General features: G+C 49.1%; 1 protein-coding gene across 1 annotated transcript; it reads left to right on the top strand.

Moving 5' to 3' along the window:
* Positions 1–18,658: 18,658 nt before the first annotated feature.
* On the top strand, positions 18,659–23,627 carry LOC308562827 (protein Daple-like; the record flags this gene model as incomplete). Its single annotated transcript, XM_081149259.1, has 7 exons — positions 18,659–18,728; positions 19,461–19,561; positions 20,059–20,167; positions 21,657–21,726; positions 21,946–22,004; positions 23,248–23,331; positions 23,553–23,627. Exons 1-7 carry the CDS (start codon positions 18,669–18,671, stop codon positions 23,625–23,627), a joined length of 558 nt encoding a protein of 185 aa, XP_081005385.1. The 5' UTR covers positions 18,659–18,668.
* Positions 23,628–25,517: the final 1,890 nt, after the last annotated feature.

The raw sequence follows: 25,517 nt of genomic DNA, 5'->3' as shown, positions 1-25,517 counted from the left end.
TATCAGGTGGTCGTTTTCTGAATGCCAGATGGCATTCCTCAGTTTCCTGTAATGTGTTCACATTGTAATGGCTGCAGGCAGTTTTTTAAAAACAGACACAATTTACATACCATTGTATTCACCCAAGACACACTCTTAAGTTTAACCTCTGCTATTAACATCTTCCCCATCACTGTCTTAAGTCTGGAGACAGCAGGCGCTGCGGAAAACAAATCAAGCCCTGATTTGGTACATTTGCCAGTTCCTGTGCTGTCAATATTCTCACCACGGCCCATTTCAAGCTGCCAACATGGTGTCACTCCCCACAGGGATGGGAAGGGCTGTGTGGCGTCACCTGCTCTATAATATCCTCTCCCTACAGGTGCAATAGGTAGAAACAGCCCCAAGAGCATAGGTAAGGAGAATAATTCCAGGCGGCAAGTGTTTGCTGTCAATTATGTGATCGCGGGGCTGCACAGTTCACTGTTGATGGCGGCTGCGTTTAACGCCTGGCCTGCCAAGTCCCTGGAAACTCAGGGATGTGCCCTCACAGGGCCTCCGCTCAGCAAGGGGAGCCCGCCTTTGGGGGGGGGGCTAAAGGGAAGGACAAGAAGGAAGAAGGGGCAAAGAGGAAGGTGACGCCAAGAGCATCGCAGCTGGGCCCTGGGAGCTTTAGGGACCTGCCCCCCTGGTCCAGGCTGGAATGTGTCCCCACAGTGCTGTCCCCACACAGGGGCACAGAGAGGCCAGGGGCTGTCTGGAGGCTGGAGACTGCCCGGGCTTCTCTCCTTCTTTCCTCGTGTGGGGATGGCCTTGCTTGGGGTGCCTTTGGCCCGTCCCTGCTGGGCACTGGGTCTCCTCTCCCAGGGGTAAACCTCCCTTTGCTACAGCCCAGTTCCCTTTGCAGTACAACCTCACACCCACTGTGAGCCTAAGTTGTGGGTCCTTGGTCACCATCCGCACTCCCCATCAGGGAGTCATGAGCAAGATTGTGCCCCTGGTGGGTGCCTTACAGCTTTTCTTGTGCAATCGTTTAACAAGTTTCATTGCTTGCCCCTGTATCAAACAATCCCCAGACACATAGCCATGTGGCTAGGTGTGTGCGAGGAGGTGACATTTGAGCCGAGGTCCTGTTGATAGGAAGCAGTAGCCATTAGAGGAAAGGGAGAGAGCTTCCCAGGCCAGTTATGAACCCTCAGGGGCCTTATTGAGAGCAGGCTCCCTGGGAACAGAGAGAAGGGGCTTGTGGCTGGGCCATGGGAGTGAGGGAATGTAGGAGGGGAAATGTTCAGAGAAGCAGCTCCAGACCCAGGGGCCGGAGAACAGCACTTCCTCCCTGCCACTCAGGTGAACGGGGGTCACTGTGCACCCCTAGTTTCCTGTTTGTTTCTCGAACTTGCCATTCATCACCGAAGATGGTAAAATTCACCAAACATGACAAAAACTACTGGGGTTGGTGTGTGGGTTCAGCAAAGTGATGTTTGTTAATGTGCTGCAGCTTCTAGTGGGCACTGCCCTGCTCCCGCTGGCCCTCCCCTGTTTTTGCCAACACCCTCAGCAGTCACAGTCCATCAGGGCCTTTCCAGCCTCTGCATTGACCTCTCTCTCACTGGCCAACCTTTATTTTACAAAATTAATTAAGACTAAAGGATATTTAGACACTGAATATTTTCCCCCTACCTGCTTGACCTGCACAACTATTCAGCCTTCAGATCTTAGCTCAGACATCACTTCCTCCAGGAAGCCCTCCGTGTTTAGGTCATCATCATTGCAGTCGAGGTGCTCTCAGAGGGCCAGGTTGCTTTTCTCCATAGCAGTCATCTCCTTTTCAAACGGTGCACCGATTCCTGTCCTATCTAAGTGCTGTCTGATGATCTTATCAGACTGTGAACTCCGTGCGGAGGTGTGTGTGGGGATTGTTTCTGGTTTCGCTCCGTGTTGTATTGTCAGCACTTAGCACAGTGCCTGGCACACAGAAGGCACACAACAAATATCTGTTCCATGGTTGAATGAATGGTCTTCTGATGCAGGACCGCAAGCAGGGTGTTCACCGAGCGCTGGGTTAGAGCCGCTGCAATTCAGGAGGCTCCTGGATCCCAAAATTTGGTAGATGGGAGCAGCTCCAGAAGCTGGAGTCCCTGCTGCAGCAAACCTGGGTCAGCCCAGGACCCCCAGGCCTCTCTTGCACCCACCTCCTCACCCAGGCCCTCCCGGATAACTTCTGTCTTCAGGGAGAAGCCAAGTCTCAGATAGTCCCCAAAAGCCTTTGCTCCCCCACCTCCCACCCCCACCCCCACACACATCAATGCCACCCTGCACTTGCAGCAGCGTTGAAATGTTTCTTTTGCTCCCGAGAGCATCCTGGGAGCGGGGACCAGCCTCGGCACATTCGTTGGGGTGCTTGGTTAGGTGTGCAGAGGGCCCTGTGCTCCTGCTCGCATGCGGCCGCCCTCGTGGGGCAAGTCGAGGATCACACAGCCCTGGATGTGACAGGTGCCGCTCCTCCTTTGTAGCCGCGTGATTGACAGGGCTGGTGGGGAGAGGTCTGTCTCTGCTTTGAGAACTTGAGAGCTTCGTGCACACACTTATGGGAGTCTGGGCCTCCATTAACCCCACCGCTGCCACGTTCCACTTGTTCAACGGTGCCTGTGTGACTTAGTGTGAAAACCAGCGTTGATCATACAACATGTGCATGCTTGTACGTGTGAGCACGTGAAGATGTGCATGGACCCGCGTGCGTTTTGTGAGAGTGTGGCACAGGTGATCAGTTGTGTTTCGGTGTGCCGGTCCATGCAGGCATTCGCAGGATTGTGCAACTGCACTCGGGCAGTGTCCCTGCCTGTGCGTGAGCTTTCGGACATACGTACAAACCGGCAGGTACGTGCATGTGGGCACACGTGTAATGTGTGCGTGTGCACATGACTATGAAACTGCATACAGGGTGGCGCAAAACTAGGCTTGCAGTTGTGAGCACACAAAACAGAGTCTGTTCTTATATTATTCTGTATTAATTGTTGTATTATCTTTTCCATATGAGCAACTGTAAACCTACTTTTGCCCCACTCTGTATATCGCAAATAAGCGCATATGAATTCTGCATATAAACGTGTGTGCATTACACAGATGTAAGCGTGTTACACACTCCCATGCTCCTGCCCTCAGAGTGTGAGCGCATCTGTACACAGGTCCAAGGCTTCCATAGTGCACCAGGAACAGCTTCGGCCGCCTTATGGGCAATTCCAGTGAAAGGGCCTCAGCTAGAGGCGGCATCTTCTATAAGCACTTGCTCTGGCGCCTAGGAGACGTTTATTGGAAAGATCATTTGAGAACAGACGAAAGGGGAGAGGACTGCTGATTAATTACAAACAGCACCACTGTCCGAAACCAACAATGCCCACGTGGGCCTACACACACACACACACACACACACACACACACACACACAGGGGGCCACCAGACCCAAGGCCCCATTGTCCATCTCTGTGCCTGGGCTCAGGGAGCCCTGTGGCTGTAGTGGGACATTAAGTCACTCCCAGGACAGTGAGTGCCCTCTGCAAAGGGAATTAGAAAGGAAACTATCCCCCAAAAGGGCCATGTCTCACTGCTCCAGACTTTCCCCCAAACTCTCCCCCACCAAGTATTTCAGGTAAGGGATAACAGGTTTGTGAAATTTGGTGACAAATATGCAAATTTTGGCATCAGGCAAGGATTCAAGTTCTAGGTTCTCCACTAGATGACACTGGGCAAGAGATGACCACTTGGGCCTTGTTTCTCCAACTCTGACCTGCATGGTAACAGTAGCCCACGCTTCAGGGTTGGGTGAAATGCGGCCATGGGACTAGCCTCAGGATCTGGCCACACCTCCTATGCTCAGGCCCAGGCTCCCGGGACGCAGAGGGCAGATGCCGAGCGCCGTGCTGGGAGGTGCAGCCCTTCCCGCCCCACTCGGGACAGGCAGAGCCGAGTCCCCAGACCAGTCCAGGCCCACAGCCTCTCCTCAGTAGGACACAGCTGCATGTGACCCTGACGGGGTCCAGGCAGTGACAGTGACAAAACAGTAGAAACCAGGGGAATGTGAGTGAGCTCCGGGCAGCCTGGGCTCACTGACTCCAGAGGGCATCACAGGCCAGACTTAGAGCCTATCTCACCCTCCCCACCCACCCAGCTCAGAAACGGGCACCCTCTAGCTGCCCACCCCGCAGTCCATTTGCCACAAGCAATGCAAGCCCTGGCCAAATGCACAGCTCCGGAAGGAAAACAATAATATAACGTAAATATTGGATTTGTGGACTACAGCTCCTTTCTCACACGGTCCCTGGCTTCTTCCAGAGAGTATCAGGCCTCCTCCCACTGTCTCTGTGGCTGCCCCTCCAGCCCCAGGACATCAACCCTTTTTGACACAATTGAAAAGGAAATAAGTGGCTGCTGTTTTACATGAAAGTAATTTCACACGCAAAGAATGCAGAGAGGCAGCTAAAGCTGAGTTGTGCTTCGGAACAAATCCTTATTAATAATTTAAGTGGTTTTCCAAATTGGAGTGGGAACTGACCTCTTTTATTTAAGTTCCTCCAAGTGACGGCAGTTAGCTTTGATTTTCTTATCTAAAGGCGTCTTTTAAGATAACAAGTGTAAGACAATGGAGAAGGGTAATGAGATATTAAGAAAACATATAAGGCACGGAAAATGCGTGTAGAACACAGTTAAGCCATGCAGCTGAAGGTGGAGATTCCTGTATATTGACTTAGAGTATTTCAGGTAGGGAAGGGGGCAGATCTCTATTCATGTTCCATAGAATGGACCAAGGGGATACTATTAAGACATCGATTATAAGGAGGGAACTGGGAATGAGATGTAATGGGGAATGTGTCGCTGGCTATCATCTAATGACTCAATGTGGAATCTACTCTTAGCCATGTGCTCACAGTTGCCCTAAGTTGCTCCCAGTTAAAAGGACCAGGTAAGCGCTATATATAGGACAGTCCTGATAGAAGGCTTTACAGACATTTTCCTCTGTCTGGCAGTGTAGGGGATGGAGATAGAACTGGAAACTTTTATTTTTTCCGATGTTCTTGTGTTACTGTTTTTTTCCTTCTAGAACTGGTTTCAGAACTGACCAGCTCAGCACTCAGAGCAGAGCAGAAGTGGAACCCTGAAGGCCTTGGCACAAGACCCTCATCCCAAGCCTCACCTGCCACCTTGGTTGCACCAAAACAAATTTTGACAGTTCTCAGGAGCTCTCATCATGTTCCTCAATTTTATGTTCTCCATAGCATACATTCATTTGTAGCAGCAACAGCTGCTCCTCCCTTTCCCGCCTTTCTTGTTATTTCTTTTTACCCCAGAAACTGATTGGGCCAATCACGGCGCAGGCTGTGCAGTGAGAAGATATATCTTACAGTTTTTGAAATTTTGAATCACTTGTAAATGGAACAGACATTGGAAGGGGCTTCTAATTTACTCATAGGTCCCTTTGATACCCAGACGGGGGAAAATGCCAGCCCACAACAAACACAACAGCATTGCCTTTGCAAGACTCTGCATGCAGTGGTGCTACGAGGGCCTAATGATGTCAATGTCAACGAAAGAAAGGGAAAGGGACAATTGTGCAGCCTGCCGACACCGGGACATCCCACACAACCTGTGAGGCTCCTAGAAGAAATCCTCTCAACCCCCTTGCAATAGGACGAGGCCCAAGCATTTCCAAATGAGAAACCTCAGGAAGATGAGCCTCCGGGGCTACCAGAGTGACCCCTCAGTTAGAATTTTAGGCTCTAGTGGACATGCTGTAATGAAGTCAGGACCGGGCTTTAGGAGGAGAATAGTATAATTCTGTCACCCCCAAAACAGGCCTTTGTTTGAGATGCAGATCCGCAGTGACAGCAAAGTATTTCGATCTTGGAATACACAGCAGGTGTTGGAACAAGGCCAAAGCGGAAAGATGCAGCCATCACATGGCAGCCAAAGGGTTTTCTTATCCCTGTTGCGTGTGAAGTGCTTTAGTGCCTCAGGGATTGTTGTCAAGCCCCACAGAGCCTCTGGAAGCGCTGAGAGCACCAAACAGCAGATGCCTCACCCAAAGTCTGGCAACAACAAAAGTCTTGAAGTGGCCAACATGACTTCTTCACTGCTGCCATCACCACCGAGCTGTCTGGGCAGCCCCAGAACGGCAAACGAAACGAGGCCTAACGAAGGGCTGCAGACTCCTCCTCCGTTTCTTTGCTGGTTGATCTGGAGTTCAGGAGAGGAAACAGGTTAGGCCGGTGTGCAGAAGGGCGCAGGGGCTAACGGTCTTGAACACGTGAGTCCAGAACCATGATTTATTCTTCTAGCTCTCGGCCCAGGAACAGATAGTAAAATATACCTTTAAACTCTGCATGTGATTAATTGATTTAAAGGGGAAGTGTAGAACACCTTGAAATGTTTGTATCCTATTTTGCCTTGGAACATTTAAAACAAATAATATGGGAGATAAAAGTACTCTTGATAGAAACTTGATTCAACAGTCAGGAAATTGTCTGAATATTTCTCTTTCCCTTATTCTAGCATTTTTGTCTATATAAACATTCATATTACCCATAATTTTTAATAGTTTTGTATAAAGAAACTGTAAGTTATCTCTGAGCCTCCTGGTGGTGTTTCTTCATTGTGTATCTTTACTTTCTTTTGTTTGTATTTTGAAAAAACTGCTTCAAGTTTTTAAGGCAGTGGAATATGACTCTCCATTCATCAAATAAAATCATATTTGAAAGCTCAGAGTTCCTTCTTAACTGTGAATATGACTCTTTGCCTTTTTTCTGGCCTTTGCAGCAGATTTTCAGAAATTTGCAATGCCTCATTTATCTAAGACCCTGTGTGGGAGAGTCAGAGTGCCTAACCAAGTTTATGGCTTCTATCTGCATCCACACCAGATTGGAAGCAGTGGAAACTTCTAGCAGAGAGCAACCTCAATTTGCATTCTAGTTGAGTCGAGTGAGTATTCCTCAGAAGTGTTTCCGTAAGGTGCAAGTGCCAGAATCATCCAAATCATCACACTCTGTGCTACCAAATCATACTCGACCATGGTCACATCAAGTCCTAGTGTTGATTATAGAATATCAGAAAGACAGTCTTGCTGTATTGGTCTCTTTTTTCTATTTATTTAAATCTCTCTTTCTCTTTTCCATTAAAAAAAAACAGTCAGGAAAACAAACAGACAAAAACACACACTCACACACAAATACCTTACAATATGGAAACACATACTCTGAATAAATTGTAAAAATTTATTGCATGCAATGATTAAATGTCAGTAGTTCCTTTACTTGATATTTTATGTTTATCGAGGTATTTTTCTAGTACACTTCGAATGAGACTTTGTGGACCCATTAAGTTTATGCTCATATTTCTAATACATATTTCTCCAGAGTGTGTAAATATTTTTAAAATTCTGATATTTGCCAGTTGAATATATATGTAATGTATAAATATAAAGCTATGTCTGTATCTATAACCCTACTTGAGTGCAGAGTGAATCTCTCGTAGTTCTATCTAATCTTAAAAATCCCCGCAGCCGTCTCTGCCTCTGGCTGCTCCTTTCCTCTCATCTCTATGTGCAGATCTATCAAGAGTTTCCATGGACAGAGGGGCAGGGTCTCTCCTCTGCACAAGCACTGTGGCATCGAGCTGATGAAACAAGCCTGGCCATGACAGCCTCAACCCAGGAGACTTTTCCTTCAGCAGATGTGAAAATGGGACTAAAACAACCAGTTAAGTTTCAGCTCTTTCCAAGAGGAAAGTTCTGAGCCCAGGGCTTTTGTTACATGTTTCAGCCCCAAATGCCACGGGCTGCAGTTAATTCAGTTTGCGGCGTGAGGACATGGTTATTTTTCTCATAACTCTCCTGGCTGGATGCGATCGCATGTCCTCGAATATGGGGACCAATATGCATTTCTGGGGCGCGGCCTCAGGTGTCCGTGTGTGCGGGGTTGTGTGGAGCCCGCTGGACACGGAGGGAGACGCGGGGGAGTCCCCGGGAGGGTGCGCGGGGCTGACTGCGACTGGCGCGGGAATCCTTTCTCTTGACGCCAAGATACCTTCCCCGAGGCCTAACTTTTTCTTTCTTTTAAAGTAAGTCAGTAATAAAATAGAAAGCACATTCAAGCAAATGCTCGGGATGATAAATCAGATCAACTGATATTGGTTGTATGTCACGGGAGAAACTTTGCTCTGAGTTTTCAGATTTTCCACGCTACCTACTAAAAATATATTTTTAAAAACCCACTGTTCTTCTGGCTCCAGTAACAAGGATTTGAGGAAGTTATTTTCATTGTTTATGGGAACAACACTCATTGGATTATAAGTTTTGGTTTTTTCGATTCTCTCGACCTTCAAGTGACTTCAGCGAAAGGGAAGGAATATCTTGCTCCCAGGCAGCAGGCTTGGTAATTACTATCCTGCTGCCTCAGGAAATCCACAGGGGCGCTGCCCGGGGCACCGTGTGCTATGCAATACACTCACGGCTTTGGACATTGCAGAAGGAAAGAAATTATAACCAGGCATAGACCCCTTTCACAATAAGGCACAAAATGCAAAACAGCTTGGGAGAGAAAGGAAAGAGTGAAGCAGAAACATAGATAAAGAGACAGAGAAAGGAAGGGAGACACACACCAAATGTAACAGAGAAAGTAAGATGAAAAGAATCATATAAATACACAAAGAGAGAGGAAAAAACTTCTTTGGTAGTTGAAAAATTAAAATGGGGAAGAGGGCATTGAGTGAGCTCTTTCTGCCTGTGGAAGGCAAGAATTGTCTTTACAATCAAGGGTGTTTAGTTTGGATACCATAAGGATAACCAAGGAAGAAATGATAACTGTATTATTCTTTACTTTTACATGCCACATGACTTCATTTCTGTGAAGTTCTCAGAAAAGCATATTAGTTGATGATGTTAAGAGTGAAGATAGTAGTTCCCTCAAGGGGTGGGGCACTGATTGGAACAGGCAGAGAGAAACACTACATCCTATTTCTTGATTTGTGTGGTAGCCACTGCGGAGTAAACATCAAGCTTATACCATCATTAGCAACTAGGAAAAAGTAACCTACAGTCAAATGATTCAATGAGCTACTACAGGTGGGAAGGAATAGAGCTTCTAATATAAGCAGGTTTCTGAAGCACTGGGTACACGTCAAATTTCTTAAAAAAAACAACAAAAAAGCCCCCACAGAACTGCCTTTGCAAGATTCCACATGCAATGGTGCTTGAGGACCTAAAAGTTGTCACTGTGAAGACAGGGGAAGAAACAACTCTGCAGCCTGTTGACCCAAACATTCTGCAGAACCTGTGAGGCTCCAGAAGAAATCCTCTCAACTTTCTTGCTACAGGGCCAGTGAGCAAGGATCAGGAAGCTTGGGGAGGGGGGCTGTTGGGAGGGAAAAGGGGAAAAGTGCAGGTTAGGTGGGGCCTATCCAAGGGCTGCTGCTCTGGGTGTAGCGCTGCCAGATACAGTACAGGACTCCCAGTTAAAGCTGAATTTCGGATGAACAACTAATACCAGTTTAGTACAAGTATGTCCCAAATATTGCATAACACATACTTATAGTAAATTATTTGCTAAATCTGACAATCCTATCAGGGTCAAGCCAGATGGGGAGAGTTTGAACAGAGAAGTGACTTTGTTTTAAAATGTAAGGTGGTTTTGAAATTAGCTCATTCATCCATCTGACTCCTATTATTAAACACGTACTATTCCAGACAGTGTGCTAGGCTCTGGGCACTCAGGTCGGAGCAAGAGGGCAGGATGCTTGCCACCACCGGCAATTCCCTCTGCCCAGAGGGCTCTCCGCACTTTGGTCTACACTGATCCATTCTTGTCCTTCAGGACGCTGTCAAGTGACCCAGTCTCAGGCACCTGCCCAACCCTCCAGGACAAGCTGACATGCACTCAGCACAACACCTGAGCCTCGCCACTCACTCTAGCACCTGACTTTGCTAAACTGGGATCTCCCAGGGGACAGGATTAGGTCTGTTGGTTCCCAGCCGGTTGGTTCCCTGGGGTGAGGGCACTGTCAGGGTTAATGACTAATTTTGACTGAGTGGCTCTTTGTGTCAAGCTGGGTCTCCAGCCTTCCCGGTGGTGGGGTGTGCTAGCTAACATCCTTTCAACTAAGTCTGTTCTGTTGAGATTGGCTAGGCTTGGCTTTTTCTGCTTGCAGCAGTGGGCCCTGATGACCCACTGCCCGGGGAGCAGCTGTTTGGAGCATTCGGCCCAGAGGAGTGGGCGGCGGGAAAGCAGGTCGTTCCTCTCTCCTGGAGCATCTGCCAAAGCAGCGCAAGTGCTCAGCCTCTCAGAGATCATGGCCCCTGGGACACACAGGCTGGGGACCGGACACGTGTGAGATTTGTCTTCCCAACATTTTTTTCTCTTCTTTATTTTATTGCACACAGACCGTATCCCTTTGCAGTGAATACTGTCAGTTGCCCAGCAGCTAGCTCAGGATTTATTTATGTGCCAGGTAAATGAGAGGGCAAAATGAAGACATTTTCCAGAAAATAGAAAAGGGGGAGGAGACATGGAGGAAGAATTTAAAATAACATTTGCAATTATTTAGGGATAGGCTTATGATAAAATATTAAGTACAAAAAGCAAGATTAAAAATTATATCTTTCAAGCAAGGTAACATTGAATTCCCTGTTACATATACACAGGGTGTCCCCCAAATGTATACTCACTTTGAATAATTCTGAATTCCAATGGGTTAAACCTGGAAAGAGGGAAACATCAGTGGAGCCAGCAGCTCTTCAAGTGTTTGCACACTTTCTGGGAGCCCAGGATGTGCCCGCACAGGGGGGACATGGCGGGAAGGGGGCCGAGGCCCCAGCGGCGGTTGCTGTCGGGCGCTGGGAAATTCAGTGGCTCTGTTGTCCTTTCTCAGGTTTTCTGTTCTTTCCTCAGCTTTATTTAGCCACCAAAAGCTCTGGGTGCACGAAGTTTCCAAGCTGCAAGGACTCTCAGAGGTAAAAATAGCCTTGAGCTGCAATACAGGGATACGGGGGATTCGCCCATCTCTGCTGCCGAACTTTTCGGGTCACCATCGCTGGGTCCCCAAAGGAAGCGCTTCGGTTCTCGATCCCACCTCCAAAGTCGAGCATGTCCCGCGCCATCCGCTGAGGCCAGATCCTGAAGCCTGGCTGTGGGCTGTGGACCCCTCGGTTTTCCAACTTTCAGAACTCGAACCGTCTTCGGGAACCGAGTACCTTTGAAAACCCAGGGGCCTCTGTATTTGAACCTTTCTCAGGAGCTGAGCCTCCAAAGGGCAATTTGCATTTTCCCTGTGAAAGACTCTCCCTGGCTCTAAGAAGCCACCTCCCTCTCCTTGAAAGCCCCGGGGTGTTTTAAGTTTTCATCCAGATCAAAGGGAAGGACTCAAGATGCAGAGGGAGCCCTGCAGGAGCCAGCACCTCAGAGTCAGCCTGGTCACCACCGCCCTGAGGCCTCTGCCTTGGCTCCACCATCAGCTTGGGGGGCTCCCCTCCGCCCCCTGGAGGCTGCTTCTGTCTCCTCTGCAGAGGCTCCCTCCTCCAGGCCTGTTGCTGGAGCTCCTGGCACAGGATCTGTGCAGATGACTCACAGAACCACCCAGGCCTCTTCTAGATCCACACCTGGATGCTGAGGCCCCTTCCCCCACCTACCTGGCCTTCTTCCAGGGCTCACTGGCCAGGTGATGGTTCCACCATCTTCTAGAACCCCAAGCATCCCTACATGGGACCTGGGTGAGCCCTGCCATTTATACCTTCTGAATACCTTAAATCCACCCACTTCTCTCCACTGTCACTCCCCACACCCCCACCTGCCTCCCTAGGCCCCTCACCACTGTCCATACAACCATGAGCTCCCCGGAACACCTCCATAGCCACCTGACTGCTCCTTGCGCCTGCTCAGGTCTGTCTCCACCCTGTAGCCAGAGTGAGCTTTGAGGACACGGATCTCACCCTGTCGACCCCCTTCTCCACACACTCCCCAAACCCTCACTGACACCCCATCACTCCGAGGAGAAAGGCAGCTTTCACACTGCTCCGTCACTCTCCCTCTTTTTTAAAATCCTTTTCTGAGGATATTTTTTTCATTGCTTTTCAGAGGGAGTGGAAGGGAGAACGAGAGAGGGAAACATGGATGTGAGAGACACACATGGACTGGGTACCACCCGCAGGTGCCCTGATCGGGATTGGGATAGAGTCTGCGACCCAGGTATATATGTCCTTGGCCGGATGGAAACCAGCACCCTTCAGTCCTCAGGCTGGCACTCTTAGCACTGAGCCAGATCGGCTAAGGCTAATTAACTGGTTTAACACATTCATGATTACAGAGTTTAAATAAATTTATTACATTCATTGTCTCTGAGCTTAACCTTCAGCCAACAGAGTAGGGGAATACTACCACTTCTATAACATTGCTGTAAGAGTGTTTTTACATTAAAAAGTGGTAAATAAGCCCAGGCGGTGTGGCTCAGTAGTTGAGCACCGACCCATGAACCAGGAGATCAGGGTTCCATTGCTGGTCAGGGCACATGCCCAGGTTTCAGGCTCCATCCCCAGTAGGGGGCGTGCAGGAGGCAGCCGATCAGATTCTCTCTCATCACTGAGGTTTCTACCTCCCCCTCTTTCTTCCACTCTCTGCAACAATAAAAACATTTTAAAAAATGATAAATCAGAGGAATGTTTATTTTTCTGAACCCTTGCTAGTGGAAGAAGACTAAAGTGTAAAGTGAAGAGCTTCCTCGAAAATAATTTTGTGAAGTGCTTCAATGGCACCAAAGTGCCTTCAACAGTTTCAGACATGCTCGCTGGCCCTGTAACACGGGGCTTGCCCTGTTCCCGTGCACGGTCTCCCTGTAGCAGACATGCGGCCCTAGCAGGCCTCGGGGGTGTGCAGCAGGCTGCCCGGGCCTGGGCACAGTGCCGGTGGCTTGTACCTGGGATGACATAATCGGAGCAAATGGTGCAAGATGTCTGGGCACCGGCACTATTTCTGGGCCTGATGAAGACAAGGCTGAACTCTTCTCACAGCTGGCGATGGAGATGAGAGACACTGGGAATCCAGGAGCAGGGCTTTGATTTTGTTTCTGCAAGAGGCAGCCAATCAATGACTCTTGTCGTTGATGTTTCTCTCTCTCTCTCCCTCTCCCTCCCTCTCCCTGAACTCAGTGAAGACAGATTTAAATTAAAAAATAGATATGACTCACACACAGTGGAAACCCGGGTTAAGCCCGCCTGGCCTCCCTTCCCCTGCACTCTGACCCAGCAAGGCCTGGACCCCGGGGGCCTCAGGGCGGGGCCACCGAGAGGGAGCCTCTGCAGCCTAGAGAGGCCGCCAAGGCCGCCGGGGGCGGGGCCCAGGCGCCTTCCTGCTCAGGGTCTGCGGAGGGTGGGGTTGCGCTGCTCCGCGGGAGTCGACCCCCGTGTGGTGGGGACCTGAGGCCTTGCCCTTCACCCTCCGACCTTCCTTGTCCCTCGTGGAGCCGCCCGACGCTCCTCGTGGGGGCGACAGGGGTCCCACCACTGCGCGTCCTTCGGGCAGCGGGGGTCGGTGGCCGACGCCCTGTTCCAGGCGCTGGTGACCTTGGAGGACGGGTCGTGGGCTTCAGAACCGGGAGGGGAAGCGCCCGGGCCGCCCTGGAGGGCGCTGCAGGGCCCTGAGGCCAGAGAGTTGTGGACGCCCCAGGGAGGAGCAAGGACCTGCCTGGTCCCCGCTGGCGGGACGCAGAGGCCCCCCCGCAATGGCTTTGTCCCCGCGCACTGGGCAGCCTTGCCCTGTGTTCCCGAAGGTCAGCCCGGGGAGCAGATGTCCCCCTTTTTTTTTAAATGTTTTTATTGATTTGAGTGAGAGGAAGAAGGCAGAGAGAGAGGGACACACATCCACATAGATTAGTTGCCCCCCAACATGCGCTCTGCCCTGGGCCAGGGGTCAAGCCTGCTACCCAGGTACGTACCCCAACCTGAAATCAAACCCGAGGCCTTTCAGCCCACAGGCTGATGCTCCAACTGCTGGGCCACACTGGCCAGGGCTCCTTCAGAATTTTAGGTTAATTTTTGGCAGATACAAAAATAAGCCCTTTTTAAAGCTCTATGAAGGAGAAACAGCTGTCTTTATGAGAAAGTCTTGTTTTCAAAACAGGTTGCTCGCCATCACTAGACATTCTATTAGCAGTGCCAAACCCAGACAAGGCGGTGAGGGAGGACAGGTTTTCCCTCCTGTGGTTCCCTGTCCCCCTCCTTAGCATTTGGCCTGCCTTCCCCTCCAAGTTTTCTAGTGTTTTCCAGTCTTGCCTGGCTGGAAATAAAGTCATCCGTAGTAAAGCCTTAGACAGTTCCTGTTACTCCTCTTGGACCGTTTGCGCTCTTACAGAAAAGCATGGCTACAGGAAGCAGGAGTTGAACTCCGCACACAGGCAGAGAAGAAGGGCGGGCGGTGGACTCGTGAGCTGGCGGGTGGCGCTCGGGTGAGTGGAGGCCGCGAGCTTCAGGCCGGGAGGGCTTCACTTACCCAGGACTCAGACTGTACCTGATGGTCCGTCCTGGTGAGGAGAGGGTCTCTCAGGTGGGTTCTGCCACTACGTTGCTTTGCTGCACATAGCAGTTCATCTCAACCACTGACATGGAGCATGAACTTCCTTTCTGTCACTTACTATCCCAGCTTGAGATCAAATCCCTTTTTGTTTGTGTGTTTCAGGCTGAACGAGCATGTTCGTTTCGTGGCACTATTGAATATGTGGCACCAGATACGGCCAGAGGGGAGATTGGGGACATGACAGAGTGTGTTCTGTTTCTGACACTTCTTTATATACCTCTCTAAAATGTGTAATAACTTAGGTGTGATAACCAAAGTATAACAACTCAGGCACAGCCTTCAGCAGAGTCCCCTTTCTTGTTGTCTTGTCTTTATGTTTCTGTCCTTTGCTTCGTATACATGAACACACTGTGATATCTAGTGTTTGGGCGGGAAAAGATAATAGGAAGGTGAGGACATTCTGGGTTTCCCTTTATTCAGGTTTTATTGGTGAGGGTAATTTTTTGTTTTATAGAGTAACAGTCTTTGTTAAAGGAAACTTCAAAAGCAACTAATTCTTCAAGTAATAATTTTTATGTAATTGCCATGATAAGAGTCTATATCTTAAGCAAAGCACCAGCTGCAACTGTATGGAAAACAAAAATCATGCATTTTCTGTAGCATGGGCCCTGCTCTTTTAGGACACAGCCGAGCCAGAGTACAATACAGTACAGAGGTGTCACTGAGGGCACCAAGTGTCCCGTGTTGCTGTCTGCATCATGAGGATGATTTTGGTCAGTGTGTATTGACATTACTGATTTTTGTTAGAAAAATACATGAGACGTATCGTTGGCTGTTTCACCTGCGGTTGATATTTGCTTTCTAAGAGATCCTGGAAAAGGGAATCTTTCTTATTTTCTTCCTCCCAATTTCTGCTTTTAACTTTGAGATGCTGGAGGCTTTCTTGATTGTCTCTTCAACAGACATAAGCATCGTAACAATCCTTGGAGAAAAAGATAATCCAAGATAGTCTAAGTTTGTTTTCCTAAGCCCTCTAAAGAGGTCAGTTTTCCCTCCCCCCTTTCCTTTCTATGTGCAAAATTAAGGCCTTGAAGAGGCCTGACTCACATATATACACACACACACACACATATATACATATATATATATTTAACTATGTCCTTGCTGATTTCAGAGAGAGAGGGGGAGAGAGAACTCATTGACCAGCTGCCTCCTGCATGCCCCCTACTGCCCTCTCCTGGGGATCGAGCCCACAACCTGGGCATGTGCCCTGACCGGGAACCCAACTGAGATCTCTTGGATCATAGGTCATTGTTCCACACTGAGCCACGCCGGCTTGGCTAGGTCACATACCCTTATTTCCTGTATTAAAGGGTGCAGGCCTGTCTAGTTCTTTCCTAACACTTTTGCTTTATGAATAACTTTCTCCAAATAAGGGATTCTGACTATTTTTTGCGTCCCCTCTCCCTCATCCCCTTTCCAAACCCCTCATGCAGAGCATAGATATTTTAAGTGTAGAGAATGTTTGCTGATGGCTTATCATGTTTAAAGCCTGTCCTTCGACTTTTCATGACTAGGAATCAGATTGTAGAGCTGTGTCAATTGGTTTCCAATCCAGCAACAGAACATTCTGAGGATCTCACTCACATGGCAAGAAAAGTGCTCATATAAAGAAAATAATTGAATTGTTGGTTTAGTTCACTTCAAGGTATTCTTTGAAACTCTTGGGAAATTTGGTAAGAATTGATAACTATTCAAATTGGAAAATTACCTTCTAAGACCTAATGGAACCAATTTTTTTCCTAATCCTAACCCGGGGATATGCTCATTAAGTTTAGAAAGAAGGGAAGAGAGAGGGAAAGGGAGAGAAGGAATCATTCATGCGAGAGAGAAACATCCTTGGGTTGCCTCCCGGACATACCTGACTGGGGATTGAACCCAACCCTAGATAGGTGCCCTGACTGGGAATTGAACCCACAACCTTTGGGTGTAGGCAATGATGTTCCAGCCAACTGAGCCACACAGGCCAAGGCATGCCACCCGTTTTTAGGAAAGAAAACTTTATATTGCTCCTAGAATTTGTGCACACTGAGGGCCAGAATACAGCTAAGTTACGGGGAGCCCATGGAGCACTGCTCCCGTGAGACACACAGTGTGTAGCGCGCTGGTCCGCGCGCCTGCCTTGCACTCACTTCCTGTGGTTTCAGTCGGCCTGAGCCTGTTTCTGTGTCATTGATATGTTTTCTCTGTAAAATAGGTCTAGGCTCATGGGTTTTGCATCATTTCTCTGGAGCCTTGGCCCTGACATTTGGAAGCAGAGAGTTGAAAATGTTAGCATGGAGCCCGGCCGGCTGGCGTGGCTGAGCAGTTGAGCATCGACCTGTGACCCAGGAGCTGCAGGTTCGATTCCTGGTCAGGGCACATGCCCGGGTTGCAGGCACGATCCCGAGCAGGGGCCGTGCAGGAGGCAGCCGATCAGGGACTCTGGTCATTGATGTTTCTCTCTCTCTCTCTCTCTCTCTCCCTTCCTCTCTCTGAAATCAACAAAGACATATTGAAAAATAGATAAATAAAATAAAGTTTTAGCATCCAGTTAATATCTCACTGGCATAAGCTCACAATCTCAACTATTATTGAAATCTTGTTTTGCATAATTATAAAGGAAGTATTTTTCAGTATATCAGGATTCCTTCAATTATATGTAATTTGCCCAGTTCTCAATTCTGGTAACTACATTTATAAGTTTGTTTCCCAGTTAGTTCCCATTTTGTTTTACATTATTTTAAATCTCAGCATGCTTTCCGCAAATGAAGGCCATTCTGTTCATGAGATAGGCTCTATAAGAACTGACTTAGGTTGGTGTGAAAAAAGTAACACCTATAGGTAGGATTTTTTACATTTTCATTTTTGTTCTTTGACTTTAAATAATTTTATAATATTTATTGCAGCTGGATAATTAATAAAAATGCTAATCCGTACTTCCTCCCCCCCACCCCCGATCATGAGTCCAAAGATTTGATGTTCTTAAAAAATTTTAATTTCTTTTAAATGAAATTTTTTTTTTTTTTTTTTGTCTCATTAACGTGGCTCAGAGGTTGATCCAGGAGATCGAGGTTCGATTCCCAATCAGGGCACATGCCTGGTTTGCAGGCTGGATCCCCAGCAGGGGGTGTGCAGGTTCACTGACTCTCTCTCATCATTGATGTTGTATCTGTCCCCCTCTCCTTTCCTCTGTCTGAAATCAATTAAAAAGTTTTAAAATACTCATTTTTAATTATCCAAAGGAGAACCATTACTAGTTTAGAAAATAATTACAATACTTTTAGCTCATTGATTGACAGACTAAATGTTTAAATTCTTTTCTGAGGATACCTGCATATTTGTTCTCCAATTGTTTCTCTTGCTTATGCTAATTGAATACTCCTTGTAGAGAAAGCTATGTACAAAATCTTTTTGTTAAAATATCTTCTAAATATGCAGCTTTATTTTGTTCGTTTTTCTTCCTATTAATTGCATGTTAATTAATATTCTATAAAATTGTTTTCCAGGCAGTTGACTGGTGGAGTTTAGGTGTCCTGATGTATGAACTACTAACTGGAGCATCCCCATTCACAGTCGATGGGGAGCAGTATGCCCAAGCTGAGATACTAGGCAAGACTTAGCAAAATAAAATGAATACACTCTTGCTTAAAGGAACTGATCGCTTTTCTGTAATTCGGCTGATAGAAGAAATAATTTTTAAAAATGGGGATAGACAAGGTTAGGTTTAAGTGGCTATTTTCCATTTATAATCCTATAATGTAGATATATAACCTTTCTATTTCTTTGTATTTTATGTGCCCAGATAGATCTTAAGTTGCATGGGGAGAGAGCCCAATATTTTATGTACCCCACAGTGCTTAGCATGGGGCGTGAGCCCCCATGGCCCGGGCCGGGCAGCATTGAGTGCCAGGGCCAGTTGGAATGTGGGCGCAGAGGCTCATGGGATGCGGGCATGGGGACAGTGGCCATAGAAACAGTGGAAGGTGGGGCACAGAGCAGTTGGGCTCAGAGCCAGTCGGTGTAGAGCCAGTTGGTGCAGAGACGTCGGACGCAGAGACTCTGGTACAGAGACCTTGGGCCCAACACAGTGGGCGAAGCCTGAGGATGGATGATGCGAGCAGGGAGCTCCTGGAGCTCTTTCTTCACGGCCCCCTCATCGCGTGGGTGAGTAGCCAGGCTCCCTACTACGTTGGTGCTCCGGCCCTTCTCCCGCCTGCCTGTGGTCCCTACAGACCCGACTATTGCCCCTTGGGACCCCGGGAAAGTCCCAGCACGCCGGGGTCTTAGCAGGTGTGGGGTCCAGACCAGGGCCTGGGGTCGGGAGGCGTTTCCAACTCGGGAGCGTGTGCCCCCTGCAGCGTCCTGGCCCTGGGCTGGGAGTGGGTGGGCCTGTTCCCATCAGGGTGCTGGGCTGCCATTCCAGGAGGAGACAAGGTCTGAGTGGTCACCCCAACCCCTGTCGCTTGGCCATTCAGGTAAAGGACTCCCCAGAAAATATCCTTGTGTAGCTTTTGACCTGAGTCCAGGTGGTGAATGGTGGTGACGGGTGGGCCTTGGGGGACGTCTGAGTGAGAATGTATACAATCTGCGGTGGGCAGAGTGAATTCTAATAGATCAGATGTGAGTAATTTGTTGAAAAGTTCCTTTTATTTTTCATTTCTTTCCTGTTCTGGGACACTGGGAAAAAGTGGGGAGAAGGTTTCCCTCCCGCTGTCTCGAATCTGTTGCCTGGAGTAGGGCAGGAAGAGGGGCCCTGAAGAAAGGTGGGCTTGGAGCCCACTGAAGCATGGGTGGGCGTTGGGTGACCCTTCAGCCCACAATCCGTGGTTGTCCTGACGAGCTTCAGAATGTGTGTGGGGTGACTTTTCCTGCCTTTCTGCATCCTGCTCCTTGCAGGTCAAAACCTTGGGACCCTTTGAAGGCAGCAACGATGACAACCTGAGGGTTTACATGAGTCTGGTCGATGGCATCTTTCTTAACCAGATCATGGTAGAAATGTAAGTTGTCTTCAAGTTTGTTTTCAGGTTGTCAAAGGAGACCTGCAGTTGCTCTGGGAGGGTCCTTGCCCCTGGGCCAGTGATATCTCAGTATAAGGGCCTTTGCCGCCCTTCCTTGGGGTGGGAAGAACTGCAGGACAGTGTGTTAGCAGCTTGATTGATGAAGGACATTAGAACTGTAGATGGTGCAATTAACTTCAAAATCAGCTATTTCATGTGGTTTAAGCAATGAATTAAAAAAAAAACCACAAATAACACATTTTGGGGGGATCAAGGAACTATAAGGGACAGTGTCTGCTTACAAAATGTGTCAGGGGTTGGTCGGGAGCATCTGTGAGTGACTAAGGTTTCCCCCTCGGTAAGGACGCCTGTGTTTCTGAGCCACACTCCTTACAGCCTCACACTAGCCTAGACTTGGAGAGGACTACATGCCACTGGAAGGGAGGTGTGGCCAATGTGGGGAGACGCCATTTCCATTGCCATGTTTCTTTCCCTAGCGATCCCAGGCCTGGATATCAACCCATCAACCAGCAGGTGAACAATGATATTAACCTCCGGACTGAGAACTTAAGCATCCTGGTCACAAATATCAAGACCTTCTACCAGGTGAGGGCAGCTCTTGGTGTCCCAGGTGTTCTGTGCCCCTGACACTGACTTCACTCAAACAGTTGCTCTTTGCCCCTAGCAATGTCTTCACTCAAACCTTTCCCCACAGAAATCCTGGAGGAAATGGTATTCACATTTAGGCATCTCCTTGCTGACACTTGGTGTGTTTTTGCCATTTTCATCTTTTTCTTTTTACCTTGTGAGAAGGTTCAGACGTTCGATGTCTTTACTTTTCCAGCAAATGTTGTTTGAGCTGTGTGGTGAGCAAAGCACGGGTGTCTGGTGCTGTGAGAGCCCCAGACATGAGCCTTGGGTCGCCAATGTGGCCTCCAGCACCAGTCACACTGGGAGTGGCTGGAATTCGTGGGGAACCTGGAGGACGTTCTTGGCCACACCTCAACGAGTCTTTGTACACCAGCAATTCAAGGGGTGGAAGGAGATATGGGAGCACACGAGGGTTATGTTGGGCCAGGGCGGTCATCGACGAGCCTCTATCTTGTTGACAGGAGTAAACTGTAGGGTGTTCCATTGGCCCTGCTGTGTAATCATCCCCTTTTCCTTTATCAGTGCTTGCTGGCAGGATACTGAATGTAGAGTTTCAGCGAGCTATGCAATAGAGAGACTCCTGAGAAAATTTCCAAACCTGTTTTTAAAAGGTTTAAGGTTGCTTTGTCAGTGAAGATTTCTATAACAACCAATTTCGTGAGGCCAGGAATGCTTATGGAACCTACCCCCTTCCTCGTCTTCTGTAAAAATTTAATTTGTATCTTCTGATTTGTAAGATCCAAGTCCCATCTGCTCAGGGAAGACGACCTGGCCTGAGGCCCTTGGGGAACGCAGCGGTGGGTGCGGGTGTGAGCTGCCACACTGCCAGGAGGGCTTGTCAGAGACACCCCGGCAAGGGGCTTGGCTGATGGCTGGTGGCTGGGCCCGCTGTCAAAGGCCCTTGGTCTGAGGGCCAGAAGGCAGCTGGTCTCCCACACCAGCTCTCCGATGGGTGCAGATTAGCTGTGACTTATCCCTCTCCCAGGGAAGGGGCTGCTGTACAGGAGAGAAGCCGCCTGATTCACATCGTGTCCCGGAGACCTGCTGAGCGCCAGCGTCCTGCATGATCGGTTATAGACACCCAGCAGCACCTCTTTCATTTTCATTCTGCATTTTCAATTGCACAAGCAGACCGTAGCATAAAAATAAAGACATCTTTTACAAAGACACTCACAGCTGACCCTGCGGTCCTGGCATTAACACATCTTCTTTGACCCCAGGTCTCTGTCCATAAGCAGACATGATGCGTATTTGGTTCTGATCCAGGCAGAAGTGCAGTTAGCTTGGAGTTTTCACGTGGTTTCTATCCTAAGTTTTCCTTCCTCACACGTGGCTTGCTCATAGTGATCGTGTAGTGGCCGCACACTCATCCTGTCATTTTCTTAATGCCTCTTTATTTTTGTTTCCTGTTCTCAATGGTAACTTTCCCTCTTTGTTTCTGTAGGATGTTCTCGAGCAGCTCGTAGTCATGCGTTTGCCGAACGTCACGATGATCGGCAAAGATCCGCTATCTGGTGAGTGAAAGCCGTGCACAGAATTCTCGCTTGCCTTAAATAATACACAAACGCACAAGTAGAAAACAGATGGGCTGTGTGCACCCAGGTAGGAAGCACTGAGTAGAGAAAGGATTTTTTTTTCTCATCTGATTTTCCCCCCTACAACCAACCAGTGTCTCACCAGTGAGATTTTATAATCAGATGAGCCTAATTAAATATGTTGCTTTTTCAATGTAGGCCGAAGTATCGAGGAAGTCAGGAAACTACTGGTGCTGATGCTGGGCTGCGCTGTGCAGGTAGGGCTTGGGCAAGAGGGGAGGAGGCCTGCCCTCAGCCATCTCGTGTTGGGGTTTGTGGGGATTAGACTCCACCTTAGTGAGGCAGGAGGGAAGCTGCCTGAAGCGCAACGTGACACATCCCTGGCTTCCTGAGAAAAGGGACCACTCATTAGGTGGTAGCCACTGCTTGTCCCAGGGCACCTTTGGCAAGAAGCAGGTGGGGTTTCCTCAGCCCAAGGTGCCATTAGCAAATGGTCCCTGGTTTGGGGACACCTAGAACAAAGGTCAGAAACCACACACAGCCTGGGGGCTGAGTGTGACCCACCCCCTGTGTTTGAAATGAGCTTTTCATTGACCTATAATCCAGGAGATGGTGGTTTATTCCCAGTCAGGGCACATGCCCAGGTTGCAGGCTCAATCGCCAGTGGGGGGCATTCAGGAGGCAGGCATGAATGACTCTCTCCATTGATATATTTTTTTCTCTCTCTTCCACTCTCAATATCAATAAGGTATATATTTTAAATTATAAAAAAGAAAATAGGCTTTCACAGGAACAGAGCCTCAGTTGTTTCTCTGTGTGTTACCCCTGGCTGCTCCGACACCAAAGTGGCACAGGTGAGACCAAATGGCCCGTAGACTCTAAGATATTCTTACCATGCAGCCGTGTGAAGATATAGTTTGCCACACCCTGGCTTGAAGCAGGTGTTCTTCATTTTATTTTATTTCATTTTTTGTGTTTTTTCATTGATTTCAAAGAGAGGAAGGGAGAGGGAGACAGAGACTAAAACATGGATGGGAGAGAAACACTGATCAGCAGCCTCCTGCATGCCTCCTACTGGAATGGAGCCTGAAACCCAGGTGTGTGCCCTGAGCAGCATTTGAACCCAAGACCTTGCGGTGCCTGGGACAACAGTCAGGCACTCAGCAACACCGTGTTGCTCAGGCACACTCAGTGTTGTTGATCTTTACTTGTTTAAGATGTGCCTGGAGAGCTTGTTTCAGGTGCAGATTTCTGTGTTTCACCTCCAGTGTCTTCTGCCTGATGGCTCCTCAGGTGATTCTGATGTAGGTGGTCAGAGCAAGTTCTAAAGAAACCCCCAGGGTAAGGGACCGTAGGGAGGACAAGGGACAAATTGTTGGTTACAAAGGAGGAAGCCAGGGGCTGGGTGGGCAGTTGGTTTGGAAACTATTCCTGTGGGTGGGAAGGGCCCAGGTTGCCTCAGTGGCAAATGCTTCCATTAACACGTGTTCCCCTCTGCAGTGCGAGAGGAGAGTGGAGTATATAAACCGGATCCAAGAGCTGGACTTGGCCACCCAGGCCGGGCTCGTGGCCCATATTATGGAGGTAGGTGTGTGGCTGGCTTTGTGGGGCTCAGCCGGGGACCCCCACTCCTATTGCAACCAGGAGGCAGGCTGTCTCCACGAGGGAAAAGTTTAAAGCCTATGTCACCTGTTGGTGACTTTACTAATTTTAGGGTTCAGAGACCACAGCAATATGGACCCTGTTTATAAAGGTAGTGTCTTGTAGGAGCTCCAACCCCAGATTGCCACTCTGTTCTTTGCTAGTCTGAAAACAGCAGTCGGTGGAGCAGCGGGGAGAGATGTCGCCTTTATTACTTGCACTCGGCCAGGGTAGGCTAGGGCCTTACCTAGCAGAAGAGAGGGGATAGGAGGGAACCATGCTGGGAACGGCCTGCTTGCAGACCCAGGACAAACAGAGCCTGGTGAGGCTTGTTAGCCTTCAAGGACATGGGAAACCCTTGGGTATGTGGTGCCCTGCTCCTCGTGGCAGCTGGCCAGGCCGACACCTTTCCACTGCCTGGGAGGGGGATTGGGGTGTATCCTCACTTGCTTGACCCCACAGGTAGTCATTAGCGAGCTAAAATGAAATGGGGGTAAAAATGAAAACAATTTCTTCACAACACCTTCATCAAGTCTGCCATTGCCTAGTCTTCTTGCCTAATGTGGACTCAGACTACTTTTAAGTGCTCTCAGATGACTCTGAAGTGGTTTGGGCTCAGAGTTTGATTTACAGAGTGTATTCTGGCACATGTCACCCTGCTTCAGATGGTTGATGTTCGAGAAAGATTCTCTGTTTCTGTTGGTGACATGGCAGAGAAACAAGCTGGTACTAGTTAGGAAGTGAGAAAGCACCAGGTCCCTGAAGGGCTGTCACTGCAGACTCAGCCCCTGGGGTTGGGTCCGGAGGGCTCTGTACTGAGGACAGCCCCTCTGACATTGACCTTGGCAGAGGTGGTAACGTCAGGGAAGTGGTTTCCCTAGAAACCGGGCCTGTGAGGGCAAGCCCCGACCTGAAAATTTATTTCCCTGACAGCCTTCCCCACCCTCCGTCCAGAAGAAGCCTTGTATGTTTTAAGTGCCTTAGGAGATGTGGTTCGGCCTTTAGTCTGATGGGACAGATTAGATAAAGGCATGAAAAGGACGGGAGCAGGTACACATAGGAGCAGGTGTGTGACTGGCAGGGTCAGGTGAACAGAGCTCCCCACGCCGATGCGGGACAGGCTGTGTGATGGTTCCCCGGCCTCCAGGCACCACGGGGCTGGGTTCGGAGTCAGCCCCGGAGCAGGAGCTGGCTGCGGCTTGTTGCAGTCGAGGGGAACTCAGCATTGTCAGAAACACACTCAGCCATTCCTGTAAGTGCGTGGCCACCTCTTGGCCTGAGAATCATTCTGCCTTTTGATTTTCCTTATGTGTCCCCATGTTTTGAAAATGTATGTAGCTGGGGACTAGGTCCTTGCCACTCGCTGTCTGTCCTGCTCAACCAGCAGGATATTTAAAATGAGAGGGGGTGGAATGCAGCCAAAAGAATCCTGAGCGATGGTCAGATTCAGTGCTGGCTGCAGGGACTTGAGAATTAGTTGCGTGCTTCTCAGGCAGTCAGGTGCCCGGGATCCACAAGAGACCCACTGAGTGAGAATCCGGGAGGAGCGACATGAGCCTTTAATTTGAGCTGCTCGATTGAGTGATGTGCAGATGGGGTTGTGTCCCGAGAGCCCTTTTTCAGACACGAAGGGCGTTTCCCAGACCCTGGTGTGGAGCAGGCCTAGAACCCAGCCCCTGAGTCCCAGATCCTGGCCTTTGGGGTGCCCCGTATCATTGGCTGAGATTTCTCCTAATTCCCTGAGGTCCTCTGACTCCCGACTTTTCCTTTGTGAGGTGGGGAGAAGTAAGGAAGTGGGTGCCATTTGAGAAACTGGAAGGCCCCGTTTTCATGTGGGTTTTGTTGTTTAAGTTATTCTCTACCTCCATTTACTCCTCTCTAATATTTAAGAACTTTTGGGTGCGTTTCCCTGAGTGTCTTCCGCTTTTGTGGCGTGAGTCCTCCAATAGTCATCTTCCCAAACTGAGATGACAAGGACGTGAACGAGACCTTGTGCCTCTGGCTGCTCTGGGGGGTCAGGTTGAGAAGGAGAGGCTGGCAGTCGGTGGAGAGGCGGCCCGGAAAGGCCGTGGCCGTGGGCCTGCGCTCCCAGCCGGCTGAAGGGGAAAACCAGGTGGTGCGAGTGGCCA

This window comes from Miniopterus schreibersii (assembly GCF_964146895.1).
Source record: "Miniopterus schreibersii genome assembly, chromosome: 10".
NCBI lineage: Eukaryota > Metazoa > Chordata > Mammalia > Chiroptera > Miniopteridae > Miniopterus > Miniopterus schreibersii.
This window is presented reverse-complemented; position numbering and strand designations above follow the sequence as displayed.